The following is a 21,553-nucleotide window of genomic DNA, read 5'->3' as shown; positions in this document are numbered from 1 at the left end:
GTCCTACGAGGTATCGTCATAATCTCGCATCTCGTGATCGATCACCAACCGTTTGACTTATGGCTCGTTGAACCCACCATCAATCGATTGCACAATATAATAGCCGGAGTTATCAACTCACATTGGCGATTACGGACCTAAACAAATATAATGTAATTCATTCGCTTTGTGGCGTTCAATGTTGTCAGTACAATCCACATGAAAAACATAATATTATATATAAAACGATGAAGTTATAGTATATGAAAAAGATAACGTATCGAATTCATAATCAACTACTATAACTCAGGTACACGTTTAATTCCCATGGAAATAACGTGCCTTACATGCTTATCATATTTCAATAGCTCGGAGTAGAATCGCTACAACTTCCTTTTGGAACTATTCCAAATGACCGCAGCACCATTAAGAGTGAAGACGAACCCGGACTGAGATTATGAATCATCTCGATCCGTTTGGAAGCTAGCATCTCACAGAATCGGTTGCGCATAGCTTAGTATCGCCTCCATAAGTCAATGCCCAATCCTTAGTCCTCCGTAGGTACTTGAGGATATTTTTGACTATTATCCAAAGTGTTTCACCGGAGTCTTTTGGTACCGACTCGTCATACTCAATGCATATGCCACGCCTGGACGTGTGCATATCATGGCATACATGATCGATCCTATTGCCGAAGCATAAGGAACACGACTCATGCGCTCAATACCTTCAAAGGCGTGTGGGTGATCGAGACTTGCTCAATCGCATCCCGGTCGTCATAGGAAGGTTCCCCTTCTTGGAGTTGGTCATGCTGAACCTCTCAAGAACCTTATCCAAATAAGACTCTTGACTAAGTGATAACGTCCGTCGTGATCTATCTCGGTAGATACGGATTCCCAATATACGCTGTGCCTCACCCAGATCTTTCATCTGGAAATGGTTCTTCAACCATTCTTTAACCGAAGATAGGAGAGGAATGTCATTCCCAATCAAGAGTATGTCATCGACATACAATATCAAGAATACAATCATGCTCCCACTCGACTTGATATATAAGCATGGTTCTTCGACCGATCGAGTGAAACCATACTCTTTTATCACTTGGTCGAAACGATGATTCCAACTCCAAGAAGCTTGCTTAAGTCCATAAATGGAACGCTTAAGCTTGCATACTTTCTTAGGATGTTTAGGATCTATGAAACCTTCGGGTTGCACCATGTACAACTCTTCCTCCAAATAACCGTTTAAGAAGGCGGTTTTCACATCCATTTGCCAAATCTCATAATCATGAAATGCGGCAATCGCTAAGATTATCCGAATGGAACGTAGCATGATTACAGGTGCAAAAATCTCATCATAATGCAATCCTTGCACTTGAATGAAACCTTTTGCCACAAGTCGTGCCTTATAGATATCTGGTTGCGCGTCTAAAGAACGCTTTATTTTGTAAAGCCATTTGCAATGTAGAGGTTTTACCTTATTAGGTAAATCAACTAGATCCCATACGTTATTCTCATACATGGAGTCCATTTCGGATTGCATGGCTTCGAGCCATAGCTTTGAGTCGGAACAGGCCATAGCACCTTTATAGGTTGCGGGTTCATTACTTTCTAGAAGTAAAACATCATTCTCCTCGACCATACCAATGTATCTCGTCCGAGGATGAGAGTCTCTACCCGACCTCCTAGGTCCCTCAGAATATTAACCGTATCATCGCTGGAGGTACAGCTTCCACCATCTGTTCCTCGGTCGTTGGTTCTGGAATCTCCGACAGCTCGAAGGTTCTATTACTCGACTTGTTCTCGAGAAATTCTTTCTCTAAGAACGTCGCACTAGCCGCAACAAATACCCGATGTTCGGTTGGCGAATAGAAGTAATGACCAAATGTTCCTTTTGGATAACCTATAAAGTATGTCTTGACCGATCGCGGGCCGAGCTTATCCTCGTGTCTCCACTTGACATAAGCCTCGCAGCCCCAAACCCGAATAAAGGACAAGTTAGGTACCGTTCCCTTCCACATTTCATATGGAGTCTTGTCGACAGCTTTAGACGGACTTCGGTTAAGTATAAGAGCGGCTGACAAAGAGCATAACCCCATAATGATTCAGCACTACTTGTGTGACTCATCATGGATCGAACCATATCAAGTAAGGTTCGATTTCTCCGTTCGGATACACCATTTAATTGAGGTGTTCCAGGTGGAGTTAACTGTAGAGCGATTCCACAGTCTTTCAGGTGTTGATCAAACTCATTTGAAAGATATTCGCCACCCCGATCTGAACGGAGTGCTTTAATCTTTCTACCCGTTTGGTTCTGCCCCTATTCTCGGTATTCCTTGAATTTCTCAAAGGACTCACTTTTATGCTTCATTAAGTAGACATATCCGTATCTACTCAAATCGTCCGTGAAAGTGATAAAATATCTATAGCCTGAAGGAAATGTAGATCTATATACATAAACATACTCATATATGTTATAAATTAATTTGTCATAAAATTAAATAAAGGTCTTATGCATGCAAACAAGGTAGCAAAATAAAGAAGAAATCACCCTTACATTGTAATTTCGGTTCTTATGGGCACAAGTGAGTTCTCCTACTCACTTGTTCTTGAGCTCTCCAAATGGAAGAACAAGGATTCAAGTATAGAATCCCTCCCAAAAGCATATACCCAAGGAATACTCATCATAACTAATATTATTTAGATCTAGTAATAATATTAGTTTTACTATAAAATTGACACAATATAAATTGTAATTTTACTCTTGAATATTTCGGTCAAGAGAGGAGTAATTTTTGTGAGTTTATTTCTCTAGAAAAATCATATATTGTAGAGATTATCCATTTTCTTACACTAGAAAATTGTATTTTGTATCACAAAAATGAATGAATAATTAGAGAGGAAAAATTGCTCTCTTTCTTTTGATAGGGCCGAAAAAGAGAAGAGAGGGGGGGCCTTGGGTAGGTAGCCCAATACCTTTTATTTTTGCTCTTCTCAAAAGCATAGGTGTGCATGGCTACTCCTTTAGGTATAATTATTGTGTTTTCCACTCAAGATAAAAACACAATGTATATCATATACTCCCTCCATTATTTCGGCATATACAACATAAAATGGATGCTCCATTTTATTTTGTCATTTGTCAATTGTAACATATGTGACATGTTACTTGACATATGAAATTGTAATGTATTTTTAACATATTAAAAATCAACATACTCATAAAATATGTCATTTATAAAATCGACTAGTAATTCGTAATTACTTGTACCAAAAGTTTCCAAATTATAAACTACAACATTCTGTATTTATAATAATTTATTCATTTCGTTTCAATTGTTTCTGTAAACAATAATTTCATCTAAGTAATAAAACAATTCAATTACTTAGACCGTGTCTTATTTAATCATATTTACAATAAGATACGTAAATTATACTCACAAAATTATCCGTCAATTTTAAGCAATTTAATTAACTCGTATCGGTATACGATTAATTAAATAATCAATTAAGAGTATTTCTCTATAGGTATGAGTCGTATGACCTAAGGGGATCAACTGATCACCACCGTCGCACGACAGTAATGTCAAACTCTAGTCAGCCAATCATTACCGATATGTGTGGACCAGTTGACTTGTAAAATATTACATCCCACATGTATTCTTAAAATGAGATTTAATAATGATATTTAAATCATGTGATCGCACTATTGTTGAGGACACATTTCCCAACATAGCCATCTCTAGCGGTAATTGACATAGGTCCACATACGTCCGTATGTATGAGTCCTAATAGGTCACTAGCGCGCATTCCAACACCTTTGAAGGAAATTCGAGTCATCTTGCCAATGAGACATGATTCACACGTGCCATATGCAGAAAATCCGAATGAGGGAATAGTCCCATTATCGACGAGTTTCTTTACGCGTTTCTCATTTATGTGTCCCATTCGACAATGCCATAGATAGGTTTGATCTTTGTCACCAACCTTTAATTTCTTATTATTCATGTGTAATACTTCCGTGGTTTGATCTAAGATATAAATTCCATTCATGGAAATCGCTTTTGCCATAAATCATTTCATTAAAAGAGAAAATACAACTATTATCCTTTATTGAAAATGTAAAACCGTCTTTAGCAAGTACGGAAACAGAAATAATGTTCTTAGATAAACTGGGTACATAGTAACAGTTATTTAAAGATAACTCAAAACCACTAGGGAGTTGGATTACATATGTCCCCTTCGAGGCAGCAGCAACTCGTGCTCCATTCCCGACTCGCAGGTCCACATCACCTTTTTCGAGAGGTATGATGTTCTTTAGGCCCTGCAAATGATTACACAGATGAGAACCACAACCAGTATCTAGTACCCAAGTTCCGAAACTTGCATGGTTAATCTCAATCATATGAATATAAGATGACATACCAACAGGAGCGACACGGCCTGCTTTGATGTTCTCACGGTAGACGGGACAGTTCCTCCTCCAATGTCCAGTCTTGTGACAATGGTGGCACTCTATGTCACCGCCCTTGCTCTTTGTCTTGCCCTGTGAGCCACTAGTCTCACCGGGCGCACTCTTACCGTTTCCTGGCTTTTTAAACTTTGGCTTACCTACAGCTAGGTCGCCATGAGCCTTGCCCTTACCTTTACTCTTGTTGTGAATCGTGAGAACATCCTGCTTCATGCTCCCACTCAATTTCATATCCTTCTCGGTCTGTACGAGAAGGGAGTGTAGCTCATGAGGACTCTTTTTCAAGTCATTCATGTAGTAGTTCGCCTGAAAAGGGCAAAACCATCGTGAAGAGAATGAAGCATTCGGTCAATGACAATGCTCTCACTCATTCTACAATTCAAGACTCAGTTTCTCGACATTCTCAATCATGTGAAGAATGTGTGGGCTAACCGGTTGACCCTTCTGGAGTTTCGCATCAAAGAAGCGACAGGTATGCTCATATGTAACGATTCTCGGTGCCTTTGAGAATTCGTTAGTGAGCGTGGTGAAAATCTTGTTTGCACCTTGGGCAATGAAGCGTCTCTGCAAATTGGTTTCCATTGCAAAGATGAGTACGTTCTTTATCGCACCCGCTTCCATAACGAAGTCACTATAAGCAAATGACTCGTCGGCTCCGCATTTGGGCCTGGTTGACCGGTATTGGCTCGATTAAATACCCGAGCTTACCGTCGCGCAGCGGGCGCATTCCGTAGTGCCGCCTCCCAGTCCGCAAAATTGGACCCATCATTCTTCGATCGAGTGGACCGATTCATTTGGTCCATAAACATTTTTAGCCAGGACGAACGATCTAGTGTGGCACTAGGCATTGGGATTGCGTTATTTCCACCATTTGTTGTAACAAAGATTATTGATAATAAGCGTGTTCTACATCGCGAAAGAAGAATAAAATAATAAGTATGCATCGTTTTTATTTTAAGTCTAATGAACTAATGTCATAACGCGAATACTCAAAAACATTTATACAATTGACCTCCCTCAAGAATTATATAAATGACCCCAAGACTCAATTCTCTGTAAATTGATAAGCTAACCTTTTAGCTAATTCTACCGTTAGAATTCTTGGTCGATAAATTTCTGTAAATACTATCTTTAGTCCATCATAATCACGAGAAACTCTTCGAACTACAATGTTGAGGTAAACTAAGTCAACACAACTACTTACCCAACGTAGAAGGGGTCATATTAGGCCTACCGACGAAGAAGGGATTCATAGATGTTTGCCCTTATAAAGACTAATCTCAATTTCCGTTTTAGAGGAAGATCCCATCAACTTTTTAATTCATTTTAAGTGAACTATAATCTAGCATGCGAGAATGATTTAAACTAAGGTGATGGCTTAAAGATCTGTGACATCTCGCATGTCCATGAAAACTAACATACAACCTATATGAGTCAATTTTCATGCATTTTAGTAGTAGGTGGTTTGGTTTTAGGCGGAATATGATGCAATTACTAGCATGTGAATGAAAAGCAATAAAATGAAAAACGTAAAAAAAACAGTAAAAGTCCTAGTGTGGCCTATCCTATCAAAATGAACAATAAATACAAGTTTGGAATCCATCCTTGGACCCGAGAAGCTTGTCTTGATGTTCCATCTTGATCCATGTAGCGGGAGTGAGCTTGAATCTTCATCTTTAGTCTTCTTTGAAATTACATTAAATAAAATTACATAATTGACCTATTTATTACATTCTAATTTCAAAACCCAAAACTAAAATAAAGGAGATTCGAGATCTCATAATTACATAAAAATTATGTTTCCTTCATTACGAAAACATAATTGACTAAGGCCACACTAAGTATTACAAATTACAACCGATTGCAAAATTAAATACGTAAATAAAATTCATTCATTCGATTCATTCAACATTATTAAAAGCATCAACTAAAATTAAATTAAACATACATAATACAATAAATAAATTATGTTGATTAATTTATCCAAACCACCTATTTAAATTGAATTAAGTGACAATTCCGCAATTTAATCACATTAATTTCATACTTAATCCATATTATACTTGTAATATGAATTCTATCCGTCAAAAATTTTAAACTGCTTTAAAATAACTCGGTATCATTAAATTGTGAACCGATTCACAATAACTAATTGGCCAAAATAAAGAAAAAAAATCCAATTCTCTAAATTTTACTCGGCCAAAAAACGAAAAGTCCCTTTTTTTTTTATTTGACACGGCTGAAAAAAAAAATAAAAAAAACAACTCCTTTCCTATTCTAATTAGGTAAATAGGAAAAACAAGGGAAAAAAAAACTTTCCAAATTTTTTTTTTTTTTTATTGCTGTACGTGAACAGTACAGAAAACGGAATTTTTTTTTTTTTTTTTTTTTTTTTTTTGTCAGACGTGAACAAGATGAAACGGATTTTTTTTTTTCCGTAAACCCTAACAAAAAACAGCCTTTTTTTTTTTCCTTTTGCGGCAATTATGCCCTAAAACAAGATTTGATGATCAATTGTTTACCTTTGCTATTAGAACATGATTAGCATATGAAATAATAAACATGATTAATTTATATGCCAAAAACTATATAGCAAAAACAATCTTTTAATCATAAACATGATGATTCCATTTGGTTTTAACTTAATCTGCATTAAATCAAAAACTACCAATTCTTCATATGATAATTTTAACTGATTATAAACTATAATATGAAAAATAGAATGAAAAACAATCATCAAACAGGAAAAAAAAAACGGCATAAAAAATTTCGATCCAAAAATCGAAACCCTAATTTTTTTTTCTTCTCAAAAATCTTATCGTTTACATACAAATTTTATGAAAATCATCAAAATTAAAATCGTAGCTAAAGGCTCTGATACCACTTGTGGGAAATAATCTGTATACTTCCCTTTAACATGAAGGATTATAACGATATAATAAAGCTGATCTATGTTCATAAAATAAAATACATAAGCATAAGTAAAAAGATTTAGAATTAACCTCGGATCCTTGCAAAATTGGCCTAAGAACAATATCAAAATTGATATTTACCTATTAGTTGCACCCAAGACGATCTAAGATATACCCTTTGATTATGCTAGAAATCAATCTAAAATTTTCTGTAAAATTTTATTGTCTTTGTGTTTTTTTTGTGATGAGAAAGAGGAGGCTAGGTCAGAAAAAGAATTAGGTTAGAAATAATTCTCCACCTTTCTTTTTATATAGACCGAAATTCGAAATCAATTAGGAAAGATTTATATCTCCTAATTTCGGCTAACATTGACCGAAATAAGGAATAGAATTTCCTTATTTTTGGTCTTTCCAAAAATATATAAAGTGTGTTAAATTGTCATCTAGTGAGGATCGAACCCATGACCTCTTGGCTTGTGTACCCTCACTATTACCACTATGACACATTCAACTTGTTGATATTAAATACAACTGATTATATTTAACTACGATTTAACAGATTAATTCTTTCAAACTAACTTTATATATATTTAATTAAATATAACTTATTATATTTAATTTACGAATTGACAGTTAATTCGTCTCAACTTAATATTATTTAATTTTCATTAAATAATTATCTCATCAATACATTGACTAACTTTTTAGTCATTTTGGGCATCAATGTAATTATATTTCTATAACCACATTTCTCAAATACGTCCTATAGGTGTGACCTTTAGGGACCAAATTGATCACCGCCATTCGTATGATAATAACGTCAAACTTTCTAGCAAGCCAGCCGTTATTAGGTAAACGTTAATCAACTGATTAAATATACGAAGTATACCCTTGTGAACCTGTAAGAGATTTACAAATGTTATCACACTAATTTGTGGAGGACACCAGCTCCAACAGATTTTTTACAAAAGAGGTAACATATAAATATAATACTCCCTCCAATTCCATATTTTCTTCCCCTTGTTTGTGGGCACGGTTATTAAGGAGAAAAATAAAATAAGAGTAAAAGAGTTGGGTGGGGTTGGTGATAGGAGAAAAGGATGAATAATTAGGAGTTAAATAATGAATTGTGGGGCCAAAACATTAAGGAAAGTAATAAAATATGAGTAAAAGAGTTGGGTGGGGTTTAATGATAGGAGAGAGAGATGAATAAAATAAGAGTAAAATATCCAAAATAAGAAAGGGAAGAAAACCTGAATAATCCGTTTTAGGAAATAGAGAAGAAAATATAGAATAGGAGGGAGTATAAATTTAGGGTCCTGATTTTCGCAGTACACATTTTACTCATTACAGTACACTTTTGACGAAATTACCCCTCTCATTTCCATCCGTTCAAATCCTTTCCTTCTCTCACCTCTTTCTATCTCTCTTATATCTTCTTCTAATGTACTGTGTAATTCAAGATTAATCTACGGTATTGCAAAATGATAAACAATGTAAAGTAGTTTATGACTTGTGAGAAATAATCATTGTACTGGGTTAACTACCGATAGGCGATAACCATCACTAGTAGTTGCAGCCACCACTACTCGCCAGAGTTTTTCGCCCACATTGCCGCCATCCTACTCGATATTATGCATGGGAGAAAAAAACAATATGCAAAACCGGTGCAACTACCACACTACCAACGTTTCCTACCACCGTCGTCCACCTAACCTCCCTCAGCGGCGCTCCTGCAACGACAACCCCTCGGCCTGTTGCCGGCCAATCTACGCCTATCCTCGAACGGCATGTCTTCCATACCAACTACCATCTGCCAATGACCCCACCATCTCGCATCGTCGGCGACACCACCCTCTGTCCCGTCGAACTCGCCCCTTCCCCCGTCCAACATCCATCCTCGCCGCCAGCCAACCACCAAGCTTTCTTCAACATACTTGATTTACAATTTTCAATTAAACATGAACCCTAATAAATTAATAGAACAAAAAATCCCAAAAAAAACTTAAACTGATCAATGGTTTGTAATTAATGATAAATATCATTTATACATAAAATCTCATTGAAGACGACACGTATCCGTCACTTTGGAGTTACGGATACCATTTGCTCTCACAAATGACCCAAATAGAAGAGAGAGGGAAGCACATGGGGGTGCCCCCACCTTGTCCCCCCTATCCGTTTTGTGAGTGGCATTACCCGTCACTTGCTCCGACCCGTCTTCAGCAAAACTAACTGTCATTTATAATTGAAACAATTTGATTGATTTGAGATATTGTATTTGAATAATTTGAGATTTTGTATTTGATTAGTTTGAGAGGCATTGACGCATTGTTACAGCCTTGAGAGAATTTGGTTGAGTTTTTTTTAGTTAGGGTTACACAAATGGAAAATATTGCGTAAAAAGTACTATAATAAGTAAAAATTGTACTACGAAAATAAATTACGTAAATTTAAATTATAAGAAATCAAGTTCACTCATCTAGCTTGTAATATGACATGTAGAGTCCAAAATTATGGGCTACATATAAGATCCACAATTTACAATCCATCAAATCTTGTAATGTTAGAAGTATCCAGAAAAATACGCTCAACTAAGAAGTCTTTTAAGCGGAAAAACTAAGGGGTCGTTTGGTTCAGCGGGTAGGAATGGAATGGAATGTGAAGAGAAACCATAGTAGTATGAGATTCTAATTCCATTCCTTTAAAAACTTGTTTGGTTCATTTTAATAATAAGCATGAAGGAATGGAGTTGGAATCCAAGGGATTAGGGTGAAGTTAGAATCCATTGGGTATCTAACTCCATTCCAAAATCACCCAACTAAACACTTAAATGGACTCAATCCATTCCATTCCATTCCAAAGTAGCCAACCAAACACCCCTAAAAGAATTTTTATTCTCGTAATAGTAGGGAGAAGAACTTTAATAAATGCAAATTCCTCCACGACTACAATTAATGCAATCAAAATTTAAAAGAGATTTCACTAAATAGGAAAGGATTCCAGTTTGTAAGCCCACACGAGAAATTCACAAACATTCAAATAAAGATGCCACGAAAACCGACCGTTGACTCATAAAATCGAACGTTACAATACAATTAACAAAGCATAACACGTCCCGACACACTGTTTTGTTTACTGTACTTTAATGTCTCCTTTCCCATTCCCAACACTTGACACTTTCTCACTACTCTCATTAAATTCTTCGAAACAAGTATTCATCTCCCTTAAACTAAAAGAATAAGAAATCTCTAAAGTTTTCCCGCCTAAATGAATTAGGCTATAAATGGGCTTCATAACATCATATCTACAACCGGGCCATCTTGATTAATTTTGACTTAAGTTATAAATGGGCTTCATAATATCATATTTATAACTGGACTATGCTGTTTAATTTCACACAATAAATAATTTCTATATACCATTTAAAAAAGGGATAATATTCTTTTAATTTGCATAGACATATTAACGGATATTCTTATTTTGTTACATACATGAAATTGCACTAATTATATGTACAATGTGATATAAATATTTTTATTTATGATATATTTTTTTTACACTTTAACTTAATATCCATCTTTGCTCCATACTATATGAAAACTTAAATTTTGATTACTTTTTTTTAATTATTTATATAACGTCTTCAGGATATAGTGATATAATTAAAAACAACGTTTTATTAAAACAAAGTTAATAAAATAATTTTAGTAAAACCGACAATCTTATACAGAGTGGAAAGTGTTGAACAATCTCTTTTCTAACCCTTAACACAAAATTACTAATAATAAATTTTATAATTAAATTTCAAATGGAGTTAAATACCAATAGTATAATTATTATATTCTCTATATTCTTATCTAAAAAACCGCACATTTGCGCGGGATCTATACTAGTTCTTACTACTTGAACAACCACTACTATACAGTATACATTGCTGCTTATATATTAATTAATCTCCCTTTTAATTTTTGAAAGTTATTATACTCTGGTTGCTGGTTAATAATGGCAGAAGAAGGGGAAACCCTAGAAATTGGGAAATCTCAAGTTGAAGAAATTGGGATGTTGTCGAGGGCGGAGATTGACACTTCTGCACCATTTCAGTCTGTTAAACAAGCTGTTTCTATGTTTGGTGCTCTTGGCTTTTGGAAACCTCTTCACTCTCAAAACTCTATTTCCCAACTACTGGTAATTCTTTTTCTTGCTTTTACTACTCCTAATTGTTATAACTTGTAATTAAATGAGTTTTTGTTTGGGAAGTTTTAATTACTGGTTAGACTTAAATGTAAACTTTTATTACTCTCCCTCTATTCTCAGATCATTTGTTTAACTTTCATTAAAATATCTTTCATGATGGAATACAAATTAAACAAATGATTGATTGAGACGGAGGGAGTATTTGATATGTATGAAACTTGTTGGACCCACTCCGTCTCGGATTATTGTTATAATTGTATAAAATTCCGGTCACAAATTTCATACAAAGATGACCAACTATTGAGTGGCACAAAGGGATTATATACTTGTTGCATTAGGTCTTGAGTTGAGTTAATTTGGTTGAAAATGTGCCTGGCATAGCTCTAGCAATAAATCCAAATAGAAAAACTCGATTATGATCAGAAACCTGGATAATCAGTCCCGTCTCAAAGGTTCGGCTGACCCTGTGCAAAATATGATCCTCCAACTCCATCCCTGATTTCTTACTTGCTTGTTATTTATATATCATGTCTAAATTGCGTTTGATGCCAGTCAAGTGATGCTGAAGAGATGGATGTTGCAAGAGTAGAGGAGCAGGCAGCGGAATTAGCCCAAGAGCTAAAATTAAAAGAAAGGGATACACTTGAGGTGCTAAAGGAACTTGAGTCAACCAAGTTAATGGTTGAGGAACTTAGGTTGAAGCTACAAAAGGAAGAAGCTACTGCCAAACTGAACATTATGACTGACGTATCTTATGAGAAACTGCCCTTTGCCCAAGGAGATGAAAAAGAAGAGGAAAAGGAGAATAATCCTAATCTTTCATTTCAGAAGTTACCAGGGAGTTCAAACCCTGGGTTGGCTTCGCCCCCAAGTTTGGTCTTAATCGAACTTAAGCAGGCCAAGTGGAACCTTACTAAAACAACAAACGATCTGGCTGAAATTCGAGCATCTGTTGAACTATACAACAAAAAGATTGAGAGGGAAAGGACTGCTCTTGAGAAAACCCGTGAAAGGTTGAGATCAAGTACATCGAAAATTTCATCTCTTGAAGACGAGATTAGCCAAACCAAGTCAGCGCTACAAGAATCTGACAGTGCTAGTATTAAAGAAGGTCCACATGGCGGCAAAGATGTTATGTTGGAGCTGCAACGGTTAAATACCGAGGCAGAAAAATATAAAAAAATAGGAGAGGCTGCCAAATCCCAAGTCATGAAGGTCATGTTACAAATTGAGCAGACAAAGGCAAAGATAAAAACAGCGGAACTCAGATTGGTTGCTGCCCGAAAAATGAAAGAAGCTGCTAGGGCAGCGGAATCTGTTGCCATAGGAGAAATCAAGGCTTTAGAGAAGAGCAGTAATTCTTCATTGGGTGTTCTCGAGGAACGAAATGAAAACGTTACTCTTACTCTTGAACAGTATACTTTCTTAAAGGGCAAGGCTTCTGATGCTGAACAGTCTTCTAATCTTAGAGTCCTTGAGGCCATGCATCAAGTACATGAAGAAAATGTGTGTAAAGTGGATATCATGAAGCGAGTAGATGAAGCCATGGAAGAAGTGAAGACTTCCAAGCAGGCTTTAGAAGACGCTCTCGATCGAGTCGAAGCTGCAAATAGTGCTAAGCTAGCCGTTGAGGAGGCACTTAGGAAATGGAGATCCGAGAATGGGGAGAGAAGACGCTCTATACAAAATAACACCAAATTCAAAAACCCATGCCCATCCAATCGTAGGAGAGACTCTTGGATGCTTGATCTGAATGGTATCACGCTTGTAGGGGAATCCAATACTCCGGTTTTGAAGCCTAATTTGTCAATTGGGCAAATACTTAGCAATAAACTTCTGATAACTCAAGAGTTCGAATCTGGAAAAAGCTCCAGAAAAAGTAAGGTGTCATTGGGCCAAATGCTTGGAAAACCGAATGTTGAACTATCATCTGCATGGAAGATGGAGAAAGGGGATGGAGATCCTAAGAAACTTCTTGTGAAAAGGAAGAAGTTAGGTTTTCCTCGATTTTCGGTGCTCTTGCCTAAGAAAAGCCAGAAACAGAAGCCAAAGAAAGTTGCAAGGTAAATGTAATCTGTTGGAGGATATTGCTTGATGACGTGAACTGATCGCTGATGTCTCTAATAGTAAACTGCGTAGTAGTTAACCCTTTTACTTTGTTGTCCTAATTAATCTCAGGATGTTGTAAATTTAATGTGTGGATTGCTAAATTGTGAGTCAGTGTGTTTTAGTGTCTTATATTTTGTGAGACTTGTAAATGTTGTAGCGAAAAATGTAACTGTGGCGTTCATCATTTTATCTGTTACTATTCTTATGCAACAGGTTGAACTTCCTCGCTTCCGGATGCAAAGGAATGTTGCAAGAAGTCGAGCAGTTAGCTGCGCCTAAAATATAACCCTTGGAGCATGCTGAAGAAAAGATTGTCATGTTGATATGTGCACTATTAGACTTAAGAAATGATCTATAAATTATTCATCTGTAACGTTCTTACTTGGGTGCACCACCGTGCACAAATTTTCTTTGTTTAAGATATCATTGACAAGGTTGCTTTAGAGACTGTTTGATTATTGTATGCATGTGTAAGTTCATAGCAATTGTCGTAATAGCTCAACTTAAAATTTTCTATTTTTGTAAATCAAACTTCTTTATTGTTGGAGATATCAGGGCAATGTTCTACTTTTTTTCGAAAATAAGATGTTGCTTCCATGACTGAGTTCCATAGGATATTAGAAGTGAGGGTGGTGGGGGATACAACGAAAGGAAGGCAAAGTAAAGTAATAGAATCCAAAGTAGTAATTTTTTTTAATTCGATCCTAAGAGCATGAGCAATACAGAGGAATGAGGATAGTATAATCCTCTTATTTGTTCCTTCACTCTCTCGTTTTTTGATATATCATCTTTTCTATGATCCACATGCATTTCAACCATGTTTATCCTCCTCTCTATATTTTTGTCCACGTTAGAAAGGATCATCTTATCCATCCTCTACCCATTTATGTACTTCCCCCCATTCTACAACAATCTACCCATTTTTCTTGTGCCATTTTACTTTGATCTACCCATTTTATTTCTTTCTATTCTTGGCTATAAAAAATGACCAACGTGTCCTCATTGCTTTTCTATATTTACAAAAAAAATGTCACTACTTAACCATCTAATTTTCTTATAATCTATATTAACATCAACCAATAAACTAATTACTCCCTCCCTTTTTTTCGTTTCCCACCATATTTTCATATAATATCATCTCTCCATATTCAATACCCATATACCCCTCTCTCTCTCTATATTCAACACCACCCAACCGTTTCATCTCTCTAGAACTTTCTATACAAAAAACCCTAAAAACTCTTCTAATCTCCGTCGTTCTCCATCTTCATCTACGATCAACCTCTCTCTAGATCTACGTCGCTGTTCATTCGCATTGTCTTCATCTTTCTCACCATATATTCACCGCCTTCATCTTTCTCACCATTTATTCTCACTTTATAACCTTAATTTGTGTTAATGTATAAAAAAAATTTAGAAATTGCTTCCCAAATCTCAGACTTCATACCATAAATCTCTAGATTATTGTTTATATATACAAGGTGTTGGTCATGTGGCCGCTGATACCTACTCAGGTTATGGGTCAATACTTGATTCTAATGTTGACGATGACACAGTGGTTACATTGCCGTATAATGCTGATCAAAATACCATTGTTTCTTATTCGTTGATTGAGGAAGTCTCATATTTTGATGAGAAACTTGGTAAGTGTGTTGATGATGTTGCTGCATGTGCTGACGGAAAAAGGGCTTTTTATTGAGAGTGGTAGATCTGGTGATTTGTCACCTAGTTCGAAGAAGTTCAAGCGGTTTTGTGAACCCCCGCGATAAACATAATATAAAACAAGTAGAAAGCAGCGAAACTTATGAAATTTTTAAAACTTTTTAAAGTATAAGGCGCGGGTTCAATGAAACATAAAGAAACAGAAGGTTAAAAAAAGGCTTTTATACAAATATTAACTTAATTAAATGAATGCAAGGGATTCCTATTCCTTGATAACACACAAATACGGTACTATACATTACTAGAAACTACTACGTGTAGGGCCAATCGTTGTAAGTACAACACTCGCTAGCTCACTCGTCGTAAACCCCAAATAAGCATCAACCTGCAACCTGTTCATTCATTAAAATGAATGCCACGGTCAGTGGGGAGTAACTCAGGGTCCTCCCAGCCATATTATATCAAAACACAGATGAACAAAAACATATTATAGCATATGAGGCATAGTCAATATTCAATACATGTAAATAATATCCAATACATGTGAGGTTAAACAAGAACAATGGCATATGAGACATACGTGTGAGACAAACCGACCAATGCAGCATAAATGGTGACACAACTGTAAGTCAATCATAGATATCGTGTGATATGGATAACAAGAGGCCAATAATATAATACACGTGAAGGAAAACTGTAGCCATTTACTTTGAAATCATTTTGACATACAAAGACGGGACGTGGCTACTAATGTCACAGGCGTACCTAAGGCTTGCATCTCACCAAAAATACGAATGAGAACATCAATCCCGCCGATCATATCTATACTAGGTTGCTTACATCTCAACCCTAGTGCTCAATAGGACCAAAAGACTCTTACCATCCAAACAATTAAAAGGTATCATTCTCACGGTAAATGGCATATGTAAGACTCATAACTATGCAAGACTTTTACTCTCTAAAACTCAGATTTCCCTAGTAGGACTACAATAATAATACGGTCCTAGTATAAATCTGGCAAGGCTCTCGGACTGTACACTTTCGATTCGACATGCGGCAGAACAGCCCGTATCCAAGACTCGATGACAGAACGGAAATCGAGTACCCCAATCGTCAGAACAGCACGAAAGTGGCGGAAATAAAATGAGATAACCCACACTTGCCAGAACAGCACAAGTGAGGCGAAAAAGGAAAGAGATAAACTATACTTGCCAGAACAGCACAAATAGGTTAGACTCGCACTTGCCAGAACAACACAAGTGAGGTATAATTATAAGTCAAGCAAAAGTATAGTATAGTGGCAATTTCACATGGATACGGCTCATGCAATAATTCAAGTAAATTAAATCACCCATAATTGAAATACGGTAAATAAATGAGAATGAATTAATTAAAGTACATATTATGAATAAACTTAGACATTTCATATGATTTTACCGTAATTTAAATAATAAATTCCACATTAACATGACATATGAAAAGCGTAGAAATAGCCAATAAGAGATAAATTACTTCATATAAAATCTGGAGCAAGACGTATATAATCCAAATACAAGTCATGTGAAATATACATAAATAAACGATAAGTAACGAATTACGATTCATGTGAGAAACATATAAATAACGATAAATAATGAATTACGTTATATAAAACACGAGACGGAATTTAATCAATTCAAACACTAATACATGGCGCCAAACAAGTAATACATACATGCTCCAAATCGGCCCATATACGGCTCAAAACTACCCCATAAACAACCATGGACCACCCCACCCAAGCCACCCACTGCTAGGGAAGTCCAGGAACGGCCAAGGGAGGTGGTGGTGCCGGCCAACAAGGGGGAAAACAGGGGACCAAAATCCCAATTCAAAACAACAAGTTTAGAACTTGGCTACAACAAGGGTCAACTTCAAACGATTATAACTCGAGTTCTAGAAATGATAATGAGGTGAACCCAATTGGAGGTGATAGCTTATCCTCTTACGGTTCTAACGGTAGGTCATAAGCCCAAAACAAGCAAGAAACGAGGAAGTTATAGCCATTCTATGAAAGCTGGTCAGTCAAAACACGGGTTTCCAGCAGCTCAAAACAGTCCACTTCGTGGCCAAATTAAGGCGGGTTTCTAAGCGTAAACAAGACGAAATTCGAACATGTAGGCAACCCAATACATCCACGTATATACAAATGAGACGGAAGTTGTCAAATTGACTCAAATTAGTAACGAAAAGCAACTCAAAAGCCAGAGGAAAACAACCCAACACAACATGTATAAACAATTCGTTATACCGTCATAAGATGAAAATTTAAGCATGATACGAGACGGAATTCGCCCAAACAAGTGACCCAATTCATTGGATATGTATACAATATAGAAGCTAATAAATTGGCTCAAACCGACAACAAAATCAACACAAAATTCGAGTACAAAACACGGCTGTCCAGCTCCATATACACAGTTTTTGGTCATTTTTTGACCGTCTTGAGACGAAATTTTGAACAAGAAAATAGTAGTATTCACCCAAATAATTTACCCAACTTATTTACCCACTTCACCATGAACACAAAAGTACCATCTTTACTCAAAATCGTCAAGTAAAACTAGTAGAAAAGTCGTCTCAAAATCAACACAACATTAACACATTCACTAAAATTCCATTTATAACATATGAGAATGAAACACAACACATAAATACACCATACTAACAAACAAATTGACATAATACTGAGTAACCCATCACCGTTACCTTTTGTTCTTCACATTTTCGACTCAAAATTACTCCTGGTCGTCCAAAATAACACCTACATACAAAGAGGCGGTTTAGCATGAGAAAACGTGCCATAAATGGCACGGTCATAAGGTAGGGACGAGGAAAGTTGATATTTTTCTTACCTGCTTAGATGGAGGGCGATGAGAGAAAGAAGTAGGCGCGAAAAACACTTGAATCGGACAAGAAACGAGTTTTTTTTTGTGAATTTGAAGTAATTGAAAGAAAATGGAGGTAGAGAGAAGTTGGAGAGCTGAAATGTTGGTGGAAAATGGTGGAATTAGGGTTGGAAATGAAGGGGGTAGGTGGAGGAGGATGAGTGGGTAGGTTGCCTTAGTCAAACTTGGTCAAAACCTGCTTTTTGAGTCTTTTTTGCTAGAATTTACATCTCGAGTCTACTATAAACTCAAGACGGGAAAATATTATTATTATCATCATTATTATTATTATTATTATACTACTAAAATACATATTTTTATAGAAATTATGCTTTACAAATATAATTAATTAAATAAAGCGGTAAACGTATTTTAAAGCAGTTTCGCAAAAAGAGTGGGTGTTACAAACATCCCTCCTTTTAAAAAGTTTCGTCCTCGAAACTTGAAAGCAGAAACAAAAGTAATAAAGATAAAGCCGGGCTTTTCGAAAACAACAACCCAAAACATTTACAAGGTCTGATATCATAAAAATTAAAGTCCTTCAAAAAGTTTCAAGGAGAACTTTCCAAACGCATAAGTTTCTCGTCAGAGGAACGAAAGTGTTCTCGTTGCGCATTCAAGAACATTAACATTCCAATAGAAGACAAGGTCAAGTACCAAAATCATTTGTAGAAACCCAAAATCAAAATTCTTCCAAAAACATTAATGGAGAGTTTTCAAAAGTATAAGTCTCCTTCCATGGAACGAAATTGCTCTTGCTGTGCACACAAGAGCGCCAACTTTCCAAGTCAAAAACCGGCTCAAAACAAAATCATTCGTCGATAAGCGTAGGACAAGTTATTAGACGTCTTTAATAACGAATCCTAACATCCCATCAACGTTAAAACCGAAAGAAAAAGATAATCCACCTTTTTTTTTGGAAAAGCCAAACTGAAAGTAAAGTGTCCATTTTAAAACTCTAAAAGGGGTCAAGCTTTTGAAAATGTAACATCAAACTCCGAAAAAGAATCGAAAATGAGTTGAAATTAGTTAGAAATCGGGGAAAGTGGAAAACTGTAATACCACGTTTTTCTAAATCCTGTTACTCGGCCGAATAGGGCTTACTCGGCCGAGTAATGCGTCGTGTGTTTCGGTCGCCTCCCGTCCAGAATTATCGGCGAGTATTCTCAATACTCGACCGAGTATTCTCAATACTCGACCGAGTATCCGGTCTGACGGAAATTATTTCCGCGGTTTGATTAAAGATGATTAGAGTTATAAATTACGATTAACAGTTTCATTTTTCACTTTTACCAAAACCTAAAACATTTCTACGTACTCTAATCATCTCTAATCTCTCCCAAGATCATTGATTGTTCGTGAGTCCGTGTTCTTTTCTCTAATGCGTCGATTGCGTCGGTAAGTCACTAGTCTTATACTTTTGTCAGTTTTGTCTTCTAGGGTTTTATCCTAGTATTTGAAATTGGGGAAAGGGATGTTTTGCATGTTGTGATTGGATTATTGTGTTTGTTGTTAGGTAGAGAATTTGTAGAAGAGCGATTCTAGCTTTTATTGTTGACTCGTAATCGGATCTGTGCTAAGGTAGAGTGTCCCTACTCAGTTTATTGCATAATTGATTTAAGATGTGATGTTGTGATTTAATTGATATGATTATTATTGTTGTTTATTGTATTATAGAGTATTGGAGTTGTGGTGGATTGACTATGATTGTGAGGTGCGTCCTCGGCTGAGTGGAGTCACTTGCGGGAGTGGCTTCACGCCCTTGATTCGCCCCTTGTAGAATGCGCCACAAGAGGGGATGTGCACATTAAGGAACATGGGTTATTGCTCGTTGCGATGAGCGGGGCTTAGATGGGCAAGGTTGCGGTCCCCCACTGGCGGTGTTGATTATTTGTTGCGGCAGTGATCTGGCAGGACTACACACTCAAGTGTGAAGTCAGTTATGAGACGATTGGGAATTGGTGTGACCATTATTTGCGCACATTTAGTCCCCGACTTGAACCTATTTTTCATATTATTATAGTGTCTCATAGCCATTTTACCCGTCAAATGCTTCCTATTTTGCTTTCCTATTACTTTGTGTTTGAGTTATAGGAAATGAGACAATTAGGCGGAAAATTCCCGTCTCTTGAGCCTATTCGGAAGGATATTGACGATCTTGGTTGAACGGGTATTGAAGGAAGGGCAAGAACCAAAGACTAATATTGCGAGAATAAGGAATTTGCAAAGAGAAGGATTCTGAAGAAGAATCCGAGCGTCCAAGGAGCCAAGACGCCCGTCCAAGAAGCCCTGAATTTGAGCGTCCAAGCCTTTAAGACGCTCGTCCACCTATGCAACAATCCGAGCGGATTCACCTCCTGGACGAGCGGATCGTGGCGTCCTTAGCAAAGATGCCCATCTCTCCGAAAGACTAGCGATTCCCTGCTTAGAACTTAGAAATGTTAATTACTAGTTTAGCCTTAGTTAACCTAATGAGGCACTACTATAAATACCCCATTTTGATGATAAGCAAAGGGGGCTTCCATATTAGAAATTCTTCTTAGATTAGATTAGGAGTAGATTAGACTAGATTACTCTTTAATCTTTCCACAAATCACACACTAATCCCTTCATCAATAAATCAAGTTCTCTTCTTTTATTCCTTGCTTTGTTATTTGCATCATCTCAAGTTTGGTATAATCCCTTTTACTCTTTACTCTTTATTGTTTATTTCCTCATTCCATTATCATGTTTACACTTGTTGTAATGATTGACCCCATTAATGACATGTTTACCATGATAATAAGTGAGTAGTCTCTTAACTAGGATTAGTGGGTAATTAGGGAAAACCAACATGGGATTAATCATGCTTAATCTAATATGTTTTCATAATTAAATTGCTTGCTTGTTGTGATGTCAACCTATGCACATATTATGTTTGATGAAATGCTAAGCCTATGAATCCTTGCATTTACAACCATCTCTTATCTATTCAACTTGACTTGTAAGATATAAACCAACTCGAGTCTTGTTAGACCATGCATAGAAGTGATTAGGAGGAAATTAAGTCGACTTGTAGATGTTGTACAATCTAATCGATTCGGCTCCGGGACCCAACTCTTCCTAAGAACCGTAAGACATAAACCAACTCGACTCCTCCACAACATTAATTGCTTGCAACTTTGGAAACATGTTTGTATGATCAACACCATGAATCCCCTATGACCCCATGATATCCTAGTACTTTTAATCATTTGTTTACATCTCTCTTTTATTGCTTGTTTTACTTTATTGCTTGCATTAGTCTAGAACACAACT

General features: G+C 36.4%; 1 protein-coding gene and 1 long non-coding RNA gene across 2 annotated transcripts; one reads left to right on the top strand and one right to left on the bottom strand.

Annotated features, from left to right (window-relative positions):
- Positions 1–11,263: 11,263 nt before the first annotated feature.
- On the top strand, positions 11,264–14,203 carry LOC141639587 (WEB family protein At2g38370). The gene is made up of 3 exons (XM_074448673.1): positions 11,264–11,549; positions 12,111–13,621; positions 13,881–14,203. Exons 1-3 carry the CDS (start codon positions 11,367–11,369, stop codon positions 13,951–13,953), a joined length of 1,767 nt encoding a protein of 588 aa, XP_074304774.1. The 5' UTR covers positions 11,264–11,366; the 3' UTR covers positions 13,954–14,203.
- Positions 14,204–15,509: 1,306 nt separating this feature from the next.
- On the bottom strand, positions 15,510–18,426 carry LOC141639588 (uncharacterized). Its single transcript, XR_012542590.1, has 3 exons — positions 18,224–18,426; positions 18,078–18,132; positions 15,510–15,721 (listed from the first exon to the last, which is right to left on the bottom strand). It is a non-coding gene; the product is annotated as an uncharacterized LOC141639588 (long non-coding RNA).
- Positions 18,427–21,553: the final 3,127 nt, after the last annotated feature.

Source organism: Silene latifolia, unplaced genomic scaffold (genome assembly GCF_048544455.1).
Source record: "Silene latifolia isolate original U9 population unplaced genomic scaffold, ASM4854445v1 scaffold_462, whole genome shotgun sequence".
NCBI lineage: Eukaryota > Viridiplantae > Streptophyta > Magnoliopsida > Caryophyllales > Caryophyllaceae > Silene > Silene latifolia.
Note: the sequence above shows the minus strand (reverse complement) of the source record. Positions and strands in the feature narration are given on the sequence as shown.

What these genes read in the sequence shown, in the direction of transcription:
- LOC141639587 (XM_074448673.1), top strand. Translation starts at nt 11,367, where the DNA reads ATGGCAGAAGAAGGGGAAACCCTAGAAATTGGGAAATCTCAAGTTGAA. An exon ending in ACTCTATTTCCCAACTACTG is followed by an intron (nt 11,550 to 12,110) that starts GTAATTCTTTTT and finishes GTTTGATGCCAG; the next exon opens with TCAAGTGATGCTGAAGAGAT. An exon ending in AAGCCAAAGAAAGTTGCAAG is followed by an intron (nt 13,622 to 13,880) that starts GTAAATGTAATC and finishes CTTATGCAACAG; the next exon opens with GTTGAACTTCCTCGCTTCCG.